Genomic DNA, 23,034 nt, shown 5'->3' with positions numbered 1-23,034 from the left:
CATAAATCCCGTTATGTGCTGAAGTGCCGGGCCAGTGCCATTTGACGCTGTCCTGAGGAAGTGTGAGCCAATAGTTGGCTGGCGCGCAGAGTTACTTCTGCTCCCAAGGAAGTAATTGGAGCGGACTAGGAGGGAACTGGGGAAGCCCAACTCTCTTCGCTGTGCATGGCCTTTTAAAATCCCCCCCCCCTCGCACGCAGAGGAGGCCATCCGCCCACACATGCGCACATGTGTTATAAAATAGCCCCATCCATGTGCGCACATGTCTTAAAATCGACCCCCTATATTTGTAATTTTTTAATTCTATGCAGAATATATTGCACATACTATTGACAGTCAATGAGCTGTCTCAAGATATCATTTAAAGCAGGGGTGGGCAAATGTTTTTGCACTGGAGCCACATTACAAGTAATTGGCCCTAACAGGGGCCAGGGAAGAAGGGGGACCCCCTTGGAGCTCTTCAGCATGACAATCAAACTACTAGCACTTGCTGCAGGTATTTCAGTATCTAACAGGCTTAAGCATCACCATTTTTAGCACCCGAGAAGCCCCTGCAAATCATGGATCCCAATCTCTTCCAGGGATGGTAACTTTCAAACCGGTGGGAGGGTGCACTTTGGTGTGTCATCGGCCATTTCCTACCATCAGCTTACAAATGGGCATGTTATAAAATAGCTTGAGTGTATGAATGTGTGTGCCTAATTTTAAGTAGGTGCATGCCTAGGCACGTAAATTCCTTTTCTACTGCATACGTCAGGGTATTTTTTTTTATTTATGCAATTTCAATGTTACAGACTTCAAATACATGAGTCATTAATCAATTTATAGGGTATACATAACACATAATGATAATACTTAAAGGAAAAAAGAGAAAAAAAAGGAATTCCATCCTTATAATTCAAACTACCGAATTTTTTTTTAGAAAGAATGTGGGAGATCTATTTCAGTGAGCATTCTATCACTTACAATACATTATATACTTTAACGAAGTAAAAGGAGAGGTGTTGGGTAGTTAAACTTTAATTGCTAGCTACTGCGGGATTACTAATATCTACTCAGCTCTTTGCATCCGACGGGATTCCAAAAACTTTTCCAGTTGCTCAGGTTCAAAAAAAGTATAACTAACTCCATTAATCTTCATATTACATTTGCATGGAAATCTAATCACAATTTGCGCCCCAAACGTTCTAGCTTGGTTCGCAAGAGTTAGAAATCTTTTCCGTCTCTGTTGAGTGGTTTTGGAAACATCTGGATAAGTCCAAATTTTTTGACCCAGATATAGCGAGGACCTTTTACGCAAAAATAGTTTCAATATATTATCTCTATCAGAAGAGAACATAAATTTAACCATTAGGGTACCTCTTTTCTCTATCTGGGTCTCCATCGACGCTTCTGATACATTTAAAGATCCTTCATCAGCTACATAATTATTCACATTTTCAGCTCTTGTCCCAGGTAGAAAATAAACCTTTGCTAAAGGTGGAAGTCCTTCTGTAGGCAAAAGTAAAATCTCTTGAAAGTAATTTTTAAGTTGTTCCGCAGGAGAAATCAATCTGCATTTAGGAAAATTTACAAAGTGTAGATTATTATATCTCGTTAGATTTTCATACTTCTTATCTTGTATCGCTTCACCTTTTATTAAAGCTGCTTGAACTTCCTTCAATTGGTTTATTTCTACATCAATTTTTTGAAATTTTTCAGAATATAATTTCACCTCTGGAACCATTTTACAAAATTGTGTTTGTCTCAGTTATTGCAACCGTTAGTTTCGTGATGAAATTCTGCAATGTAGTTATCTCTTGCCACACAGAGTCTAATGTTACCGTCTCAGGTTTTTCTAATAATAATAAAGAAGGAGTATGCATTACCAATTGAGGAAACTGGAAAGTTTGGCCTTCCCCGATACTTGCAGACTGGGTAGATTCGCCCGCCGGTTCCTGGATCAATTGACCATGGACCTCTTGGATCTCATCGAGTTGCCCTTCCATTCGTGGGGTGGATGTTGTTAGACCACCTTCCAAATTCGGCGCCGCGATAGTCCCTGCAGCACCCTCCTCGAAGGATCTTCCTTCCAGCGATGACTTCAGTCGAAAAAGGAGTTCTGGGTCTGCAGTTGCAGCGCTCGATGGTGGAGAGGGCATAGCTGGTGTTCCGGGACTCAGCGTAACATCTCCCATAAGCGGGGGCATTTGCTCAGAAACCCCCGCTCTCGCGGGACTCTCCGGAGCTTGAAGTCCCGACGGTGAGTAGAAGCCCGCAATCGTCGTTTGAACCAGGGCTGGTCTCTGCAGGGTCAAGGCTCCCTCTCTGATTCGCCCCTTCTGTTTGGTATGAGGGCATGGCGTTTCATGGCACCACAGTAAACGTAATAATTCTCAATAACGAAGTATTGCAGGAGCTCCTAAAGCACGTCCTCTCCTTAAGGCGCCATCTTAGATCTCCCTCGTCAGGGTATTTTAAAACTGGTATGCTTCCACACCATGATCAGTTTACCAGTTCATTCAGTGTTCAGCTAGGTCCCCCTCCCTCTGGTTTAAAGCTTGCACTCACCTCAGTTATGCTAGACCCTTTAAACCCCTCCAAAACAGTTTTTTGGGTTGGTTTTTTTTACAATTTAAACCTCCTCCATAGCAGAAGTAAACCTGGGCGCATAAGTATTTACATAACATAGAAATGACGGCAGAAGAAGACCAAAAGGCCCATCCAGTCTGCCCAGCAAGCTTTCACACTTATTTTTCTCATACTTATCTGTTACTCTGACTGCTGAGTTCAGGGCCTTTATTGGTAACTTTTTGGTTCTAATTTCCTTCCATCCCTGCCACTGATGTAGAGAGCAGTGCTGGAGCTGCATCAAAGTGAAGTATCAAGCCTAATTGGTTAGAGGTAGTAACCGCCGCAACAAGCAAGCTACTCCCACACTTATTTGTGAATGCAAATCCTTTTTTCCACATTTCCTCTTGCCGTTGAAGCATAGAGCAATGTTGGAGTCACATTAACCGTGTGTATGTTTATTGAATAAGGGTATTAATCACCAGGTAGTAGCCGTCATTCCCACAAGCCACCCCCATACCTCTTCTCTTCACATCCTCTAGACTTTATGGATTCACAGTGTTTATCCCACGCCCCTTTGAAATCCTTCACAGTTTTGGTCTTCACAACTTCCTCCGGAAGGACGTTCCAGGCATCCACCACCCTTTCCGTGAAGAAATACTTCCTGACATTGGTTCTGAGTCTTCCTCGCTGGAGTTTTAAATCGTGACCCCTGGTTCTGCTGATTTTTTTCCAACGGAAAAGGTTTGTCGTTGACTTTGGATCATTAAAACCTTTCAAGTATCTGACCCCTGCTCCTCCTTTCCTCCACGGTATACGTATTTAGATTCTTCAATCTCTCTTCATAAGTCATTCGATGAAGACCATCCATCTTTTTGGACGTCCTTCTCTGGACCCTCTCCATCCTGTCTCTGTCCCTTTGGAGATACAGTCTCCAGAACTGAGCACAGTACTTCAGGTGAGGCCTCACCAAGGACCTGAACAAGGGGATAATCACTTCCCTTTTCTTACTCGATATTCCTCTCTCTGTGCAGCCCAGCATTCTTCGGGCTTTAGCTATCGCCTTGTCACATAGTATTTATTTATTATTTTATGTATTTATGGGCTTTTAATATACCAGCGTTCATGGAGCACAATAAACTCAAGAAGGAGGACATTACAATAAACAGGGATAGGGGGAGGGAGCAGGTGAGAAAGGGAGTGGTGGGGGGGGGGGTAGGATAGACAGAGAGAAGAAGAAGAGAGAGCAGCTGATAAAGTAGAGAGGAGTAACCATAAGAGCAAAGGGAACTTATTTACAACAATATCTAACGATCTGAAGTCGGTGAAACAATTACCCCAAGGTCTCTCTCCTGCTCCGTGCACATCAGCCCTTCACCTCCCATCGAATACATTTCTTTCGGATTTCCACACCCCATTTGCATGACTCTGCACTTCTTGGCATTGAATCTCATATGCCATATCTTCGACCAGTCTTCCAGCTTCCTTAAATCCCGTCCCATTCTCTCCACTCCTTCCGGCGTGTCCACTCTGTTGCAGATCTTAGTATCATCCGCAAATAGACAAACCTTACCTTCTATCCCGTCCGTGATGTCACTCACAAAGATATTGAACAGGACCGGTCCCAACACCAATCCTTGCAGCACTCCGCTCATCACTGCTCTCTTCTGAGTAAGTTCCATTTACCATCACACATTGTCTTCTGTCCTTCAACCAGTTTGCTATCCAGGCCACCAGCTTGGCACTCACTCCCAAACTTTTTGTTTTATTCACAAACCTCCCGTGTGGGACCGTATCAAAAGCTTTGCTAAAATCCAAGTAGATGACCTTGAGCGCTCTTCCTCGATCCAATTCCTTAGTTACCCAATCAAAAAAGTCTATCAGATTCGTCTGACAGGACCTTCCCTTGGTGAAACCATGCTGCCTCTGGTCCAGCAATTCTGCTGCTTGTAGATAGTTCACTATTCTTTCCTTCAGCAGGGACTCCAATACTTTTCCCACCACCGAGGTGAAGCTAACAGGCCTATGGCTTCTAGCCTCCTCTCTGCTCCCACTCTTGTGAAGAGGGACCACCACCACTCTTCTCCAATCACTTCTCCAATCACTCGGCAGGGATCTATTGAACAGGTCACGCAGTGGAGCCGCCAGCACATCTCTGAGCTCCCTCAGTATCCTGGGATGAACCTCATCTTATTTATGTGCAGATCTCTTGGCCACGCCTCTTTTTGAGTGAGATGTGTACGCAGCAGGAGATACACGTGCATCTGGGTGGATTTTAAAATTTGGTGGGTGTAAATGAGCGCGACTTGTGCGTGCATCTCCTAATTTTGGCGTGCGCCAGGACTTTAAAATCTACTTCAAAATTAGCAAAACCTTCAACCCAACAGAAATACATTTTAAGGACAAGAGGTACAAAGCGTTCTCATGGCTAGCAGACTACTTCACCCTGGTCATAAATGCAGAATACAGATAAACCCTCACCAAATAAGAATAAAAAAACACCCATAAAGTATAAATAGAAAAGTGAAGACAACAACAACTGAACTAGAAACCACTATAAGCCAGATTCATAATACAGTGAAACAGTGCAAAAACAGAAGCATCTCGATTCCTCATAAAATATCAAGAAATATAAATCATCAGTCATAGTAGTAAACCATATTAATACAAGAATATTTCAAAACAGATGACTAAAACATCTAATAATTAAGGATAAAAAAAACCCCTTAAATTTCCCCAAAATAAATTAATAGTTCAAAACAGCAGACATAAAAAAACACCACCCAATAATTAAAACTAATAAAGATAAAACATTTCCCCTCTCCATACTTGGAAATGTTTGATTGTCAGTCACCCTGAGATTGCAGTGGATTAATGGGGGGAAGAGGGGCAGGGGAGAAGGGAACAGAAGCTTCTTCCTCTCTCTCATATATATCTACACGTTCATTCACTCACACACACTCTTTTACCCTCGTCTTCTCACTTACCTATTCTATTTCCTTCCCCTCCCCCTTCCCTGTCACTCACCTTTCAGTCATTTACTCCCTCTCATTCACCTCCTCCCCTATCCTCTGTCACTCAATCCACGCACTCTCTTCCCTTCTCTCTGTCATTCACCTCTTACTCAGTCCCCTTACTTTACCTCAGTTGCTCACCCCTCCCTCCCATTTATTCACCTCCCTTCCCTCTGTCACTCACTCCCATTACCTCCCCTTCCATTCACTCAGTCCCATTCACTCCCTTTCCTCCCCATCACTCACCCTCTCACTCAATCCCCTTTCCTCTCTCACCCCTTGTTTCCTCATTCTCAACACTTTTCCCCTCAGTTCACTCACTCACTCTCTCCCTCCCACTCATTCTCTTCCCTTTCTTCTTAGTCACTGACCACCCTCACATCCTTCCCTTTCCTCCCTCTCTCCCCCTTCCCATGCCTCACTCTTCACTCTCACCCCCTGTCATTCCCTTACTCTTACACCCTTCCCTTTCAGCTACAACCCATATTACACACCTCACCTCCCGAGGATGTCATCACTTTCTTTCTTCTACTTGCCGGCTGGGTGCCAGATGCCTGCCAGAAGATCACCATCAGCCTCACCTTGCTGGCAGGTGAGAACCCTGCCAGCTCACAACCACACTGTGTGACACGCAGGGTCTCACTGGCAGGGTTTGGGAACCCTTCCAGCGCTCCTCCACATGGGGCCACCATGCGGGGACTCAAGAGGCAAGGAGCAGAGACTCTGCCAGCATGTCATTAAGTAGGGACGTCATATGGTGGGAACACGTCATCAAAAGGGTTTTGCGCCAATGCTCCAATCTGCCAGCCAATGTACCTGCTATTGCATGTTTCAGCCCTTTGATGATGATGACAGACACTCAGGCAGACAGGTCGGAGCGTCGGCAGGCTGCAAATAATGCATTTGCAAGAGAGGCAAGCCAGAAGAAAGGTATTGCTAGGCTGGATTTGTCCTGAAGGCCGTGGTTTGTACAACTCTGATCTAAATATGATAAATGGTTTTGCATATCTTATCATAGATCAAAAATAACTTAGATTCTGAAAAATTTGAAATAAGAAAAAATATACATAGTACTAAACAGATGTCTGTGGGACACAGCTGAATATGCCCAGTCTACCTAAACTACATTTTTTGCACAACAAGAAAAAATACTGTATGCCAAAGAGAATCATATATAAATATACATAGTGGGGTCGATTTTCAAAAGTCCGCGCGGTTCTCAGCTATTTTATAACATGCGCGCCTTGGGAAAAAAAGTGGGCAGAATGATGGACTGAGTAAGGTGAAAATCAGTCACCACCTTAGGTAGGATCTTAGGATGCATACGGAACACCACCCTATCATGAAATAATTTTGTGTAGGGCGGATACGTAACCAACGCCTGAAGCTCACTAACCCTGCGCGCTGAAGTGATTGCCACCAGGAATAAAACTTTTCAGGTGAGGAACTTCAGATCGCAGGAGTGCATAGCCTCAAACGGATGGTGAACAAGCCACGCCAATACAAGGTTGAGGTCCCAAAACACAACAGGAGCCCTGCATAAAATGACCTACTATGGGCTGAACAGAGATGGGTGTTATTTTGGACACCTAGCCTATCAAGCCAGATTTGGATAGCTAAACTTGTGTTGTTAGGGTGTCCTCCAAGGAGGTTTGTGAACTGATTAATTCACTGAACAATTCAACATGTCCTATTAATTTCTATCCTAAATTATGAAAGTTATTCAGACTGAAGTTACTGATTTCCTTGCTAGGCTTATTAATACATTTGTCTGCTGGAATAATGCCTACCCCACTTAAGCTAGCTGTTGTCTAACTATACTGAAGAAACCATCTTTAGACCCCAATATTCTTTCAAACTACAACCAATTTCATTTTTGCCTTTCATGTCAAAATTAATAGAGAAGGCTGTTCTCAAAATATTATAAGAATTTCTGGATACTAGTCATGTTCTAGATAATTTTCAATTCAGATTCCAACCTGGACGCAGTACTGAGACCCTGCCGGCTCTCAAGTCTGCATGTTTTCTGTTGTAGCTTTGATGTGGGTAATAATTATATACAAGTACTTCGATAATCTCTCCTGTTTTTGACCCCATTGATATTTTTCTGGCTAGATGGGAAAGCCTGGGTATCTCAGATGCAGTTTTAAATTGGTTCACCTTGACCTTAGAAGATCGATTTCAGTGCATCAGAACTGCTTATTCCCCCCTTTGCCTTTAAAAACTGGAGTACCACAAGATTTGGCTCTTTTGACCTGCTCTTTAACATTTACATAGAAACATAGAAATGACGGCAGAAGAAGACCAATCGGCCCATCCAGTCTGCCCAGCAAGCCTCACACTTCTTTTTTTCTCATACTTATCTGTTTCTCTTGGCTCCTAGTAACCTTTGGTTCTATTTCCCTTTCACACCCACCATTAATGCAAAGAGCAGTCTTGGAGCTGCATCCAAGTGAAATATCAAGCTTGATTAGTTAGGGGTAGTAACCGCCGCAATAAGCAAGCTACACCAATGCTTATTTGTTTTACCCAGACTATGTTATTCAGCCCTTATTGGTTGTTTTTCTTCTCCCCTGCCGTTGAAGCAGAGAGCTATGCTGGATATGCGTGAAGTATTAGTTTTACTTCTCCCCTGCCGTTGAAGCAGAGAGCAATGCTGGATATGCGTGAAGTATTAGTTTTTTTTCTCCCCTGCTGTTGAAGCAGAGAGCTATGCTGGATATGTATTGAAAGTGAAGTATGCATTGAAAGCCACATTATCTATCAACAAATATTGAATAAGCCTAATAATTGGTAGTACCTATAGCTTATGAACTCTTCGTTAATTTTACATACTCTTGCCCACCCCTGGTTTTTTTGTTTGTTTTTTTTTAAAATATGGAGATGGCAGGCCTCCATCCTTCCGCTTCGTGAAAGTGGAATACCAACCACTGGCCACTGGCATCTCGCTCCGTGAATGCCTCTGTGGCTACTGCCGCTCAGATATTGGCTAATCGATGTCAGGTGTTGGCTATATGCTAATGAGTTTTTTTGTCTCTCTGTTCCACCATCCATTTCTTTTTCTGATGCCTTTAACAAAACAGTTGCCGATTGTCTTGCGGCAATCATTAGCTAGTTAAAGGATAGCAGACTGATACTAAATGTTGGCAAAACTGAAATTTTGTTTTCGTGGCATTTTGCATCAAAGGGTATCCTGGAAAGTTTTTGCTTTAATGGACACAAGGTCTCCATATCTTCACATACACGTAATCTGGTGGTTATTTTTGAACATGTTACTCATTAAGCCCCTCAAATAAAGAACATAGTTAAATCCGCTTTCTTTACATTATGGCTTTTAAGGAAACAATTTTTGCACCATCTCACAATTTCAGGACCATATTTCAGGCTTTTGTGCTTAAAACCCTAGATTACTCCAATTCTGTCTACTTGAGCCTTCCATTTTCTACCATTAGACTTTATACATTCATACCATAGCTGCAAGAATTTTGTTTGGTGCTAGACTAAGAGCACATATAATTTCTGTCTTGACTTCTTTACAATGGATCCTTATCCAGTATCGGACCATTTTAAAAATCTTTTTAATTCATAGTGCTAAGCTCTGATTTCATGAGTAATTTTGCTCTCTTTTGAAAATATATAGACCTTTTGCATTCATTGAGGTCATTAGGCCAGACGTTTTTGGATGTGCCATCTTTGAAAGCAGCTTATTTAGTGGAAAGAATCTTTTCTATAGCTGGTCCATTATTGCGTAATTCGATCCCAAAGCATCTAAAGATGGAAGTCTGTCAACCTTCAAAAAAATATCTGAAGGCTTTTCTGTTCCACCAGGCTTTTGAACTGCAGGATCAAAGTCAATAGCAGCTCAGGTTTGAGAAGTAGCTCCAGATATGATCAATTATGGTTATGTTTGTTGCTGGTGTTGCATGCAGGTCTTAACATCTGGGTATTGACACTTAATACCACCACATAAAATTTGCTAGTTCAGCAACTATTTGCTTTTTCTTCTTTTGTACTCTATATTGTCTGATTTGTTTTGATTGTACAATATGATTTTTATGAGTGTTTTATTTGTACAGACAGAACTATGGATACAGTGATTTATAAATGTTTAAATAGTTTCCCCATTGAGACAATTCTTTTTCACAAGATATCATATAAAGCATGTTATGTTTCTTTTTTGAAGCTTGGAATGAAATTATTTGACCCCTCAGTACTGTTTTATATGCTTCCTGTACAGTATTTATTGAATCTCAAGAAAATTCATTTCAGGAAAATATAACAGACTATAATTGTGTTTGTGTAATCACTTTCCTATCATTAAAATACTAAGAATGAAATCTCCACAAAAGGTGTACATGCAATTCCTTTTACCAATAGCTTTTAAAGGACAGCAATCAGGTATATATCCCTGCTTAAGTAATAGGCTTATTGTACTACTGTCAAGTTAATGTGTTCTGTAAAGCACATATACAACCTTGAGAGAGAATCACGAAAATGCGTTTATCTCTGGGTTTAGAGCACACCATACCTCATAAAATCCCAGAGAATGCATGGCATTTGCCAAAAAGGATTTTAATTGTATTTGTATTTCTGAAAACCTGTGCCTATAAAGGGAATGGGTGACCTCATTAAATTACCTAATATTCACAGACTCTTTGAAAAATTATCTGCCACTAAATTAAAAAAATATTTAATGAAATCAAAAGATAAAGGAATTGCATGTACTGTATATATATACATACAGATATATCAAAATAGTAAGGCTCTAGCATTAAAGTTACCCTTCAATAGCCAAGTACCTTCTTTCTGCATCTGATTTCACTTTCAAATATTAAATATTTATTATTTTCTGCATTAAACAGGTATCCACCCACCATAGCATTAGTAGTACAACTACAGTGAAAAGAATGGCTTATCCACTGTTACGTCCATTGGTCGCAGACAGCTGCTGTTGTGATCCCCCCTGCTGCTGCGCTACAGGAGGTCTCTTACCTTCCTCCAGAGGCCGCTCTGAAGCCAGGGCTTCGCCTACGTTCCATCCGGGACTTGCTCCAGGGCCTGAGAGGCCTAGCGGTGCCTGTGGCTTGCATGCCTCTGCGTTTGGACTTCCTGGTTTCCAGCCACGCCCGTTTCCCTAGGGGCTGGCCCGCAGCTCTCTACCCCAGTTATAGGACCAGCGGTGGGCGGTCCTGGCAAGCTCCTCCCAGGGAGTTGCCTTCTACCTCCAGTATTTAAGGACTTTCTGTTTACTTGCAAAGGGCCTGCGGATCAGGTCCTACAGTCGTCTGTAACCTTGCTGATCCAGGTCTTCCGTGATCACATTTGTTTTGATGGATCCCTGTCCAGTGTCTCTGCCTTGATGTCTGTTCCTGTCCCTGCCAGCCGTAAGGGCTTCGGATGTCAGTATCCCAGCATCGGAGTTCCTGTTCGCCTGGGTCTTCCCCGCACCCTCCTTTCCTCAGCGTGGTCCGCGACCAGCCTTCCTGGGCTGTGTAGGGAGCGTCTGGGACGGGGTGGTCCGTGACCAGTCTAGCTGTGCTGGCTGAGTAGGGCGCCCTGATGGACAGTGCCATGTTTCCGTCCAGCCTTGTCTACAGTGTCTTGCTTCAGCCCTTGCCCGGATGTCTTCGTGTCTCTGCCTTGACCTACGTCCTCGTCTGGTTCCTGAGCCTTCTGTCCTGTTGGGCCCTGGAGTGGCCAACAGGAGGGATTTGTCCCACGGGCTCTTGAGCTTCTGCCAGCCGAAGGGGCTTCGGATGTCATTATCCCAGCATCGGAGTTCCCGCTCGCCTGGACCTTTCCTTCTTGCTTCAGCCCTTGCCCTGATGTCTTCAGTGTCTTGCTTCAGCCTGTCTTGGATGTCTGCTTCAGCCCCCGTCTGACGTCTTCTGTATAAGGACTCTGTCTGCCCTCGCCTCTGTCCGGCCTGCTGCCCATTGCCGTTCCCAGCGGCGGGTCCGAAAGGGCCGGGAACAGTCGGAGGACCGTTCATTAGTCAACTTCCCCGTGTTGGCTAACATGGGCATGCAGGTCCGGCTGAGGGTCGGACTCCCTGCTTCTGTTCCTGCCTGCCTGGCTCACCATGCCTGCTCAGCTCACCTCCCACGGTGTGGCTTGGGGTTCCTCCTTGAGTCCTGCCGTGGCCCAAGGGCTCACCACCCACTTACGACGACCGCGCCCGCGCGCGCTCGTAACAGCTGCGACCACTAACGCTCACCTCTTTCTTTGCTGCTTTGATATCATTGGGGAAAGTGGCGGCCTCTGCCAGCTACCGCCAACATTCCTGGCGTTCCTGGGACAGCATGGGCGCTGCCGACCGCCATCTTGCCTTCGGGATCACTTAGGCGCGCGCACAGGCCAGTCTTAAGCACATTATGGTAGGATCCTCAGGGGCAACCACCCTCTGGATGACGTCTTCACTCTGCTATACTTAAGCTGGCTGGCCCTGCCTATTGATGAGTTAGCAAGGAGTTCCCTCATTGCTGAATCCGCTTCATTCTTACGGACTTCCTGTTCCATTCCTGCACTTCGGCGTGAGATGCTCTGGGTACCCGCTCCTCAGGGGCCCTTCCTCGTCTCTGGCTATCCGCTTCTCGGAGGGCCTTTTGCCTTGGACTGCTGTCTGTTCCCATTCCTCGGGACCTCTCCTGGAACTACCACTCTGAGTACCTTGACTCCACGGACCACTACTATATCAGCGTTATTGTGGGATCCTCTCTGGTGTACCCCCGCTGTGAGCTTTTAAATTTATTTCTGTATTTTTTTTTTTTTTTAAGAGAGAATGGTGAATTTTTGTGTAGTCTTGCTGAAGCTATCAAAGTCACAAAAAATAAGGATCAGGGTGAAATCTGATTGTATTAATAAAGATAGGCCTATAAGAATTACACACAAAGACACCTTGACCATGATTTTACAAATCATCGTTGGAATGGGGAAAAGACAAAAATACAGCAGAATTAAAGAAATGGAGCAGGAGCAGTGGATCTTGAGTGGAGGGAAAGAGAAAGTAAATAGATCTAATTAGGGTCATCATGTCAGTAAATTTACTGATATTCAGTTAAAATAAAAAATGGCATGCGTGTAAAGTCTGTAAAAATAATTTAATATCAGTAAAAACATCACGTTGCTGCCTGTCTCTCAAGGGAGGGGTGGTGCTAGATTTGGGCCTTTATCTTCAATGCCAACAGTTCAGGCTATGCAAGCCTGTAACACTCAGGAGTCACATACTACATCTTGATTGTTATGTGTCCACTTGTCTGTGCTTCTCAGGCTTTCTGTGTCGGCTGCATCTGATTGCTAGCAGGTACAGAATCATAGAAAGCAAGAGTGGATCTTTCAGCTTTCACCAGTTGAACCATAGTATAAGAGTCCAAAAGCCTTCCAGAAATTATCTGCACTTCCATGGCCAAGCTTGCGATTGATAGTTGGGTGAGTTTCAGTCCAGCAGAGAGCAGAGCTAAGCTGATAAGGAGCAGCAGGCCTACCCAACCAGGAAACTATGGTTGGGTAGGCCAACTATGCTTCTAATTCATAGACCTCATTCCATACCTTTACATGATACTATTACTATAGATGGTTTTTCTTTTTCCCTTCTTAACCCCATTAAGAGTTTGGGCGTTCTGCTCGACTCTACTTTGTCACTCAAACCTCAGATAAGATCACTCATCAGATCAGGTTTTTTTAAACTCCGTCTTTTGTTAGGTTTACGACATCTGTTGTATGATTCCGATTTTTTGATGGTTGTACGGGCCATCATATTTCCACATATTGATTATTGTAATGGCCTATACATTGGCTTACCTAAGATTGTTCTTCATTCGATCCAACTGATCCTGAATTCAGCTGCTAGAGTTGTCTCTTCTTCTAAACGCTTTGACAGGATTTCTCCTGTATTATCTAAACTTAATTGGCTACCTGTTCATGAGCATATAATATTCAAGATAGGTATGATAGTGTTTAAACTGCGTGTCTCTGAGTCAACTGTTTGGTTTAATGCGCTCTTATGAATTCATAATCCTGTCAGATCTTTAAGATCCTCACAACTAAACTTATTAGAGATCCCCTCAGTTCGACAGGCAAGACTCTTTAATACTAGGGAAACCTCTTTTTCTATAGCAGCTCCAGTTCAATGGAACCTTATCCCTTTTGAAATCCGTGCGCTGGAAGATATGAAAAAATTTAAGATGGCGTTCAAGAGTTATTTGCTTACCCGTGTAATTAATATTGTATAAATACAATATGAATGTTTCCAACATGCTAAAGTGAGCTCACGGAGTGTTTTTTGTTGAATCTCTCTGTTAGTTCCACCATAAGGTATGTCATTCAGTGAATCTTCTTGCAGGGACAAGTCTATAATGTTAGATCTGTGCAATATGATATGGTTTCTATGAAACCTGATATAAATGAGTGTATTATTTATGTTTTTGTTTTTATTATTATTATGTATGTTTTTATGTATATCGCCTAGGCCTTGCAGTGTTAGGCGATTAATAAATTTATTAAATGAATGAAAAAATGAAATGAAAGGATCTGATGCATAGCTAGGAGAAACCTGTTGCAGTAGTCCTTTGACTGAAAGAGTTTCAAAGACTTCTAATGTAGGTAGAGGGATCTCCAAGAACATAAAGGAATTAATCTTGAGTAACCCTTTCTTTGTTTAGTAGACTAAATAAATGGGTCACCCAATTCCCAGTATGCTATCAATGTCCCGGTCCTCTGATGCAGGGATTTATTGGCAAAGAGGAGGCATAGATCTTTGGGGTCATCAGTGCAATGGTGGGAATTTACAACACAGTCATTCAGTCTCATCCATGTCTCAATCACTGACCAATAGATACTCACTGTAGAGGAGTTCAGTAAGATGTTGAGAATTGGCCAAAATGCAAAAAAGCCTACCAAAAACACCACCTCAATAATCCCTTTTCTCCAGTCTAAGGGGATCTCCCTGACTATGCTCAGCCAAGCATTATATAGAGGCTGAAGCCATCCCAAAAAGGGGAAGGTAAAAAATAGAGGAAGGATAAAAATATGCATAAATCAATCACCAAAAACAGTGTCAACAAAGGTGTGTACAAAATGACAACATAAGAACATAATATAGAACATGTACTGGGTCAGACCAGTTTATAAATTCCAAGCCCAATATCCTGTTTCCAACAGTGACCAATTCAAGTCAAAAGTACCTGGCAGGATCCCAAAGCGTAGATAGATTCTATGCTGCTTATCCCAGGGATAAGCAGTGGATTTTTTCAACTTCACCTTAATAATAGCTTAGGGATTTTCCTCCAGGAACTTGTCCAAACCTTTTTTAAATGCATCTACACTAATAGCTTTCACCACATCCTCTGGCAATTAATTCTAGAGCTTAATTATGCATTGAGTAAAAAATTCTAACTTTTTGGCCAGCCGCAGCATGTCTCATGACCGGCCATATTTACCCCCAAATGCTGTCAATGCCACTGAAACGCCATGCCCCTAGGTGTCCCCATGCCAAGAAATGGAACCAGTGGTACTCAGTGATGTCACACACCTCAGTATTTAAACCTCAGCTAAGTTTCAAAGTCTTCCCTCACCAATAGGTCCACTTACCTTGCAGTGCATGTTGCTGAGGTTACCTTGCTTTGGCTTGCCTTGTTACCAACTTGCCTCGCCTTGTTTGTGTCTTGGTCCCCAGTGTCTTGCCTTTGTCTTGTCTGTACATCTCTGCCTGACTCCTAGTTCTGACTCTTGCTATGGACTCTATTACTCTTCTAGAATGCTGCTTGCCCTGACCCCAACGTGGACCTCGACCCGCTTTGCCTGGACACAGACATTGGTTATATGCTGCCTTCTCTGACTTCTGCCCAAGACTTGACTTCTTCTGACTGCTCTTTACAGGTCTCTCGCCTAAGCCCTGCTGGCCCCTGGAACTCAAGGGTTCAAACTGCGGGGAATGGAGCTGGTACAGGTGAAGCCCTAGATCCAGTCTGGTAGAGTGAATCCACATGCTGTTGGCATGGGCATAGAAGGTTCATCTACTAGGCTGCATCAATCGTGCCACAGTCCAAGGGCTCATATCTGGGGCAGAAAATATTTTCTCTTATTAGTTTTAAATGTACAACTTACTAACTTCATTGTGTGTCACCTAGTCTTTGTACTTTTTGAAAGAGTATACAACCGATTCACATTTACTAGTTCTACTCCACTCATTTTATAGACCTTCATCATATCTCTCCTCAGCTGTCTCTTCTCCAAGCTGAAGAGTCTTAACCTCTTTAGTCTTTATTCATAGGCGAATCGTTCCATCCCATTTATTTATTATTATTATTTTATTTATTGGTTTTTATATACCGCCGCTTATCAAGATATCACGTCGGTGTACAGAGAAATTATTAACATACACCTAAGCGTATGATCAAACTGGCATGTGTGATAAAAACCTTTTCGGTCGGTAACGCGCCTATGGTGGATTAATTAGCATGCGATGTGAAAAATAGTGTGGATGTGATAAATGTATCGTGCATTGCGGAAATTACCTATGCAATGCGGGAACAGGGAAATTAGCCTAACCATGCCCCCCCCCCCCTTTTTTTTTTTTTTTTTTTTTTTAATTGTGGGCGCTATTTCCGCTATATTTATAGCATTTCGATGAATCTAGGTCTAAGTTTGTACCTGAGACAATGGAGGGTGAAATGACTTGTACAGAGCATTGGCAAACTGATGAAAAGGGTTTGCAAGATGTTTGAACTGTTTTCTCTCATTTCAACAGAAAAAGGCAATCAGCAAAAATAAAATGAGTGGAGTGCTATTTACTAAGCTTTATTCTGCATAAAAGAATGGGAGAAAAGCCTTAGTGAATCAAGCCCTATATGAATACTGTACTGGTTCAGGGATATAGATATACATTTTCAATTTTCTTACCGTTATTAAATTTACAGTCCAATTGTTATTTGCAGTCAGAAAGGCTTTTTTTTTTTTCATTTAATAGAATATGCGGATTTCTTTTTTAACTTCCTGTGGATTTACCGCAAAGTGCTTGTAATCTATGGGAAAAATGCTGAAAAGCAGATTGGGGGGGGTCGAACTCAGTGGACCTCTAGTCACCTCTAATCTACCCAAATTCCCTAACCTTTTTTTTTGTATATGTGTAATGTCAATGATTGTTCCCAAGGAGACTTTGCTGCTTTTGTTTCTTACCTTTTAAAATCAAGGGACTGCACTGTGTGACTTCTTTATGTTTTGACTGGCCATGCTGTTTCCGACTTTCCAAGTATTGCTTAACTCTTGAAACAATAGTGTCTTTTAGTAACATGCAGATTTCCTGAAACAGACACAATTTACAACCATTTACATGGTGTTCATAATGCAAGGCAACAAAATTATCAAGTCTCACAAGAAATTAGGAATCAAGATATTACTGTATTTCCATCTACTTCATGCCAGATGCAAAAGGACATATTACAACTATAAACTAATATTCTAGAAGATACCCTGCAGATAGCTTTTCAATTATAGTACATTAAGAGAATCAACATACTATTGTATTTTTCCCTCTAATTTCAGAAAAAGTATTTCTAAAATAGTTTCATTAAGTGGACAAGAATGAAGTATTTCTGTCATTTTATTGCCTTTTCTTTCTTCAAAGATTTCATTGAAGCTAGTTGATATATAAAGGTAATAAAATGTTAGAGAGTCAAATTAATATTCTAATTATCTTTGACAATATCTGTGAACAAAGTAAATGAATTTGATTATGCTGGTTGCTGTGAAATAGCTAATGAAATTCTACCTGCATTTTATTTAGAAATCTACCCACTGGGGTTCATCCAAAAGGCTCAGTGGCAAAAGATCTGGGCTTCCTAGCTCAGCTTTTTATTCCTGCAACTGCTGATGCTGGGGATGCTAGAGGCTGTAATCACAGCATTATCAGCTTTTTTTGATTCTGAGATATGAAGCTCCTGCTAGAGGAATAGCTGCCTCTTAGTAAATCTAGTTATCACTATTTCAAACCTAGAAGATTGCTACTATGCTAACTAAATTTCAGGGCTCACTCCTCTATCAAGACAATTCTATTCACTAATAATTTTTAGTTCATCATGTAAAGAAAGCAGACTCGCTTACCTGTAACAGGTGTTCTCACAGGACAGCAGGATGTTAGTCCTTACATATGGGGTGATATCATCAGGATGGAGCCCAATCACGGAACAATTTTGTCAAAGTTTCTAGAACTTTGACTGGCACCTACTGGGCATGCCCAGCTATGCACTGACCCTGCATCCAGCAGGGGTCCCACTTCAGTCTCGTCTTATAGTAAAAAGCACATGCGAAAAATAAAATAAGAAAACGTAAACGAACCCAACTCCGTGGGGTGGCAGGCGGGTTTCGTGAGGACTAACATCCTGCTGTCCTGTGAGAACACCTGTTACAGGTAAGCAATTCTGCTTTCTCACAGGACAAGCAGGATGATAGTCCTCACATATGGGTGAGTACCGAGCTGAGGATGCCTGAGCAATGCACCAAATGCACCCAAAGACGTGCAACAGGCACAACAACAGGAGTGGAAATTTGGTTAGAAGGGCATCCTGAACCCTGAATGGATCGGTGGAAGGATGTTGGGTAGTTACACTGAAAACAAGTTGTGTAGAACAGACTGGCCAAAGATGGAATCTTGCCTGCCAGCCTTATCTAAGCAATAATGTGCTGTGACGGTATGGAGAGAACTCCAGGTAGCAGCCTTACAAATATCAGCAAGCGACACCGAACGTAGGTGCACTACTGATGTTGCCATGGCCCTGACAGTGTGTGCTTTTACACGGTCTTGTAGCAGAATGCCTGCGTGCTGGTAGCAAAAAGAAATGCAGTCCGCTAACCAGGAAGAGAGGGTCTGCTTTCCCACAGGATTTCCCAATTTGATGGAATCGAAAGACACAAACAACTGAGTGGATTTCCTGTGGGCCCATGTGCGGTCTAAATAGAAGGCTAGAGCACATTTGCAGTTCAAAGAATGCAGAGCTTGTTCTCATGGGTTTGCATAGGGCCTGGGAAAAAAGGTAGGTAGGATAATAGATTGGTTAATATGAAATTCCGACACTATCTTCGGTAAAAATTTAGGGTGAGTGCGGAGCACTACCCTATCATGCAGAATTTTAGTATAAGGCGGGGAGGTAACTAGAGCCTGCAACTCATTAACTCTGCAAGCGGACGTGATAGCGAGAAGGAAAACTACTTTCCACATGAGATAACGGAGATTACAGGTGTGGAGAGGCTCAAACAGAGGTTTCATGAGCTGTCCCAAAATTACATTAAGGCCCCAAGAAGGGGCCGGAGGGCGCAGTGGAGGTTTTAAGTGGAGCAAGCCTCTCATAAAGCGCGTTACTAAGGGTTGTGTCGAAACAGGAACATCCCCTACGCCCTTATGAAATACAGCTACCGTGCTGATATGCACCCTGATGGAGGAAGTCTTCAGGCCTGCCTCCGACAGGTGCCAGAGATAGTCCAGAAACTTCACTGTGGAACAAGTGAAGGGGTCTAAGGACATAGAGGTGCACCGTACTGTAAACCTTTTCCATTTGGAGCGGTAAGACCTTCTCGTGGAAGGCTTTCATGAAGCTACTAGTTCTCGGGATACCGACTCGGAAAGGTTAAGAGGTTGGAGTATTAACCTTTCAACATCCAGGCAGTCAGAGATAAAGCCTGGAGGTTGGGGTGACACAGGCGTCCATTGTTCTGAGTTATCAGAAGCGGATCCTTCCCCAGAGGAATGTGGCGGCGTACTGATAAATCCTGGAGGATTGGGAACCACACCTGGCGGGGCTATCAGAATCATTACGCCTTTGTCCTTCCGTAACTTCACGAGAGTCTTCGAAATCAGTGGAAGTGGAGGGTATACATAGAGGAGACCATTGGCCCACGATAGGGCGAAAGCATCTCTCGGGTGCAAGTGGTGGCTGCGAGTGAGGGAGCAGAAGTTTTCTACTTTGCGGTTGTGGACTGACGCAAAGAGATCTATGTAAGGGTAACCCCAATGATGGGATATTGAGTCTGCTACTGTGGGGTTGAGAGACCACTCGTGCGGAAGAAATGTGCAGCTCAACCTGTCCACCAATATATTGTCCACGCCCGGCAAATAGGTGGCTGTGAGGTACATTGAGTGGGCAAGAGCCCATGCCCATACCTGTGCAGCTTCCTGGCACAGGAGGAAGGACCATTCCACCCTGCTTGTTGATGTACCACATCGCCACCTGGTTGTCGGTTTGAATCAGGATGGCCTTGTTGGAAAGGCAGTCCTGTAGTACTCTGAGAGCATATCTGATTGCTCGAAGCTCCAGGAAATTTATCTGGTGTTTGGCTTCCTCTGGAGACCAGGATCCCTGAGTCTGCAGGTTGCCTACATGAGCACCCCACCCTAGGCTGAAGGCATCTATTGTCAAGGTAATTTGAGGTTCTATAGCCTGAAATGGAAGGCCTTGAGTCAGATTGGAGTGTGGTATCCACCAGGCCAGCGATAGTCGGAGCTGTGTGGTAACGTGAACAATGCTGGACATTGGCTGACAAGCTTGAACCCACTGGGATTTTAGGGTCCACTGCATGACTCTCTTGGCTAAGCGGGCCATTGGAGTGACATGCACTGCTGAATCCATGTGACCCAACAGTATGAGGAAGTGACGAGCAGTTGAGGATACTCGAGTCTGTAAAAGATGTGCCAGAGAGGCCAGGGTGAAAGCTCGATCCTGAGGGAGGAAGGCTTTCGCCTGTATAGTGTCTAGGTCGGCTCCTATAAAAGATAGGGTTTGGGATGGAACTATCTTGGATTTGGAATAGTTGATTAGAAATCCTAAGGACATCAGGGTATGGAGAGTGAGACGCAAGGACTCCAATGCGGCTTGCTGAGTCGGGGCACTTATCAATCAATCGTCGAGATAAGGGTAGACATGGACACCCTGACTTCTGAGGAAGGCTGCGACTACTAAGAGGCACTTGGTGAATACCTGTGGAGCATACGCCAGGCCGAATGGCAGTACACGGTACTGGAAGTGACGAGGGCTGACTAGGAATCGCAGGAATTTGCAATGAGATGGAATAATTGAGATGTGTGTGTATGTATCCTGGAGATCTAGAGAGCATAGCCAATCTCCCTTTTGCAGAAGAGGAAGTAGAGACCCCAAGGTTACCATCTTGAACTTCTCTCTTTGTAGATACTTGTTTAGGGCGCAAAAATCCAAAATGGAATGAACGCCACCTGACATTTTTGGAATGAGGAAATAACGGGAATAGAACCCCTGCCTCTGTTGGGAGAGGGGCACTGGTTCTATTGCCTGTGATTGGAGGAGGGTTGAAACCTCCTGTTCCAGAAGAAGAGAGTGGTCGGATGATCCCCACGTCAGTTGAGGTGGAGAGTCCGCCGGTACAGTCAGAGCGTTTAGGTGGTAACCCTGAGTGACCACTGCAAGTATCCACTGATCGGTAGTGATTGTGTGCCAAGTGTCGGTGAAGTGGCACAACCGACTGCCAACCGATACTGATGGAAGAAGAGGTTGGTTTATGCTCTCCAGGAAGGAGTCAAAACCCTGACGCTGGTCCTAGCTGAGGAGCAGGTTGGGTCTTCTGAGGACGGGATTGTCTGGACTGACCTTTTTGATAAGGCTTGGAGGGGCGAATCGAGAAGCCGGAGGATAATACCTTCTTGGTTTGTAGGCTGGTCACTTAATGTCTCGCTTGAAAGTCCTCTTAGAGGTGGACGAGAACTCAGCAGGCACTGAAGAAAGTTGATGCAGTGTTTCATGGTGGTCCTTGAGCTGCGCCACAGTCTCCTGAATTTTATCTCCAAAGAGATTATCTCCAGCATATGGCAGGTCAGCCAACCTGTCCTGTACCTCTGGTCTGAGGTCGGAGGATTTCAACCAGGCCCATCTTCTTGCACTAATCCCCGCTGCGGACACCCTAGAAGCAGTGTCAAATATGTCATATGCAGCGCGGACCTCATGCTTATCAGCATCCATGCCTTTCTGGGCTAGAGCATTAAGCTCATCCTGGAATTGGTCAAGCAAAGATTCAGAGAAATCCTGGATCTTCTTAAAAAGGTTCCTGTTATACTGGTAAGAAGCAATGCGAGATATTAGCATTGATCCATGGAAGACCCGTCTGCCAAATGCGTCCAGGGATTTTTGATCCTTCCCTGGAGGAATGAGGTTTGGAACATCTTGCCTTTTTCTGGGCTGATTCTACAACCACAGAGTGATGATCAAGTTGTGATTTTTGAAATCCAGGAGCTGACTGCACAAGATAGGTGGCATCTGTCTTATGGTTGACAGATGAAACTGAACCTGGGTGCTCCCAATTCCTCTTCAGCAGGTCAATTAGGATTTTATGAATAGGAATTGACGATTTCCTTAGGGGCATCAAGAAACTGGAGTACTTCCAGCATCTTGTGCCTTGAATCTTCTTCTGTCTGAAGTTGAAATGGAATTGTTTCAGACATTTCTTTAATGAAATTGATAAAGGACAGATCCTCAAGAGGAGAATGCCTTCTCTCTTCAGGAGAGGGCTCTGAAGGCAGATCATCGGTATCCTGGGAAGAATCATCAGTCCAAGGATCATAAGGTTGATCACCAGCTCTCTGAGGATCTTCAGAAGGGAGGAATGGTGTTAATCCCGAAGGACCAGGCCTAGGCACCGACGACATCGGAGGGATCGATTGAATCGGTGACACCGATGGACGAGTCGGTGCCAGGATCCCAGATGGCAGTATGGGTATCGGTGTTTCCTAGTCTTCTGATGACACAGGTATCGGCATCGAGGGAAGAAGACATACCGGTGTTCTTGGTTCCAGCGGTAGAAGGGCACTGAGCAACGAATCCAGTCTACCCAGTAGTGGTGTGAGTGCCATGGGAATCAGATCTGTGACCGGCTCGGGCACCGGCATCAATGGAGGCTGGAAGCCCTGTAGTGCTTTACCGATGGCCTCTTGGACCATCCGATCCAATTCCTCATGGAAGCCTGGGGCGTGTAACCCCGGCATCAGAGTAGGAGGCAGCACTGGCGTAGATGGAGGGCCCACCGGTGAAAGTGGAATCGCGGCTCCCTGCACCGATTAAGGTGGGGAACGCCTCGGTGACCCGGTCGCAGAGGAGGATGGGGCCTTCTCTGGACAGGATTTCTTTGTTGGTGGCTCTGTCGACGCCGATGCTAGGGGCTTGCCTGGTTCAGCGGACTAAGCCTTCCTATGTCGGTGTCAACGCTTTTCACAATGTTCTCCTCGGTCCTTTTCCTGAGGCGAGGAGGAAGAAGTCGACACCTTAGGAGTAGTCGAAGCCGGACGAACAGCACTGGTGTCTCGTTGCTGGCGAGAGGTCGATGGCACCAGCTCAGACGAACTTGAAGCAGTCGATGGAGTTGGAAGTTTAGAATGAAAAATAAACTCCATCTTCTCCAAACGAGCCTTGCAGCCCTTCGACATCATTTGGCACATTTGGTGCAAGTTAGGGTATCGTGG

At 44.0% G+C, this 23,034-nt stretch overlaps 1 protein-coding gene across 7 annotated transcripts in view; it reads right to left on the bottom strand.

The window, feature by feature from the left end:
* SLX4IP (SLX4 interacting protein) overlaps positions 1-23,034 on the bottom strand; it is a 343,277-nt gene that overhangs the window by 127,500 nt on the left and 192,743 nt on the right. For 5 of the 7 annotated variants that reach the window (XM_029593534.1, XM_029593540.1, XM_029593533.1 and 2 more), the window contains one exon: positions 16,740-16,863. The exons of 1 other annotated variant lie outside the window; for it this stretch is intronic. In XM_029593534.1, the coding sequence (XP_029449394.1) occupies positions 16,740-16,863 (124 nt within the window). Of the gene's footprint in view, positions 1-16,739; positions 16,864-23,034 lie in introns of those variants that run through there. One more of the 7 variants, XM_029593536.1, reaches the window with a different exon arrangement.

This window comes from Rhinatrema bivittatum, chromosome 3, assembly GCF_901001135.1.
Source record: "Rhinatrema bivittatum chromosome 3, aRhiBiv1.1, whole genome shotgun sequence".
Classification (NCBI taxonomy): Eukaryota; Metazoa; Chordata; class Amphibia; order Gymnophiona; family Rhinatrematidae; genus Rhinatrema; species Rhinatrema bivittatum.
Note: the sequence above shows the minus strand (reverse complement) of the source record. Positions and strands in the feature narration are given on the sequence as shown.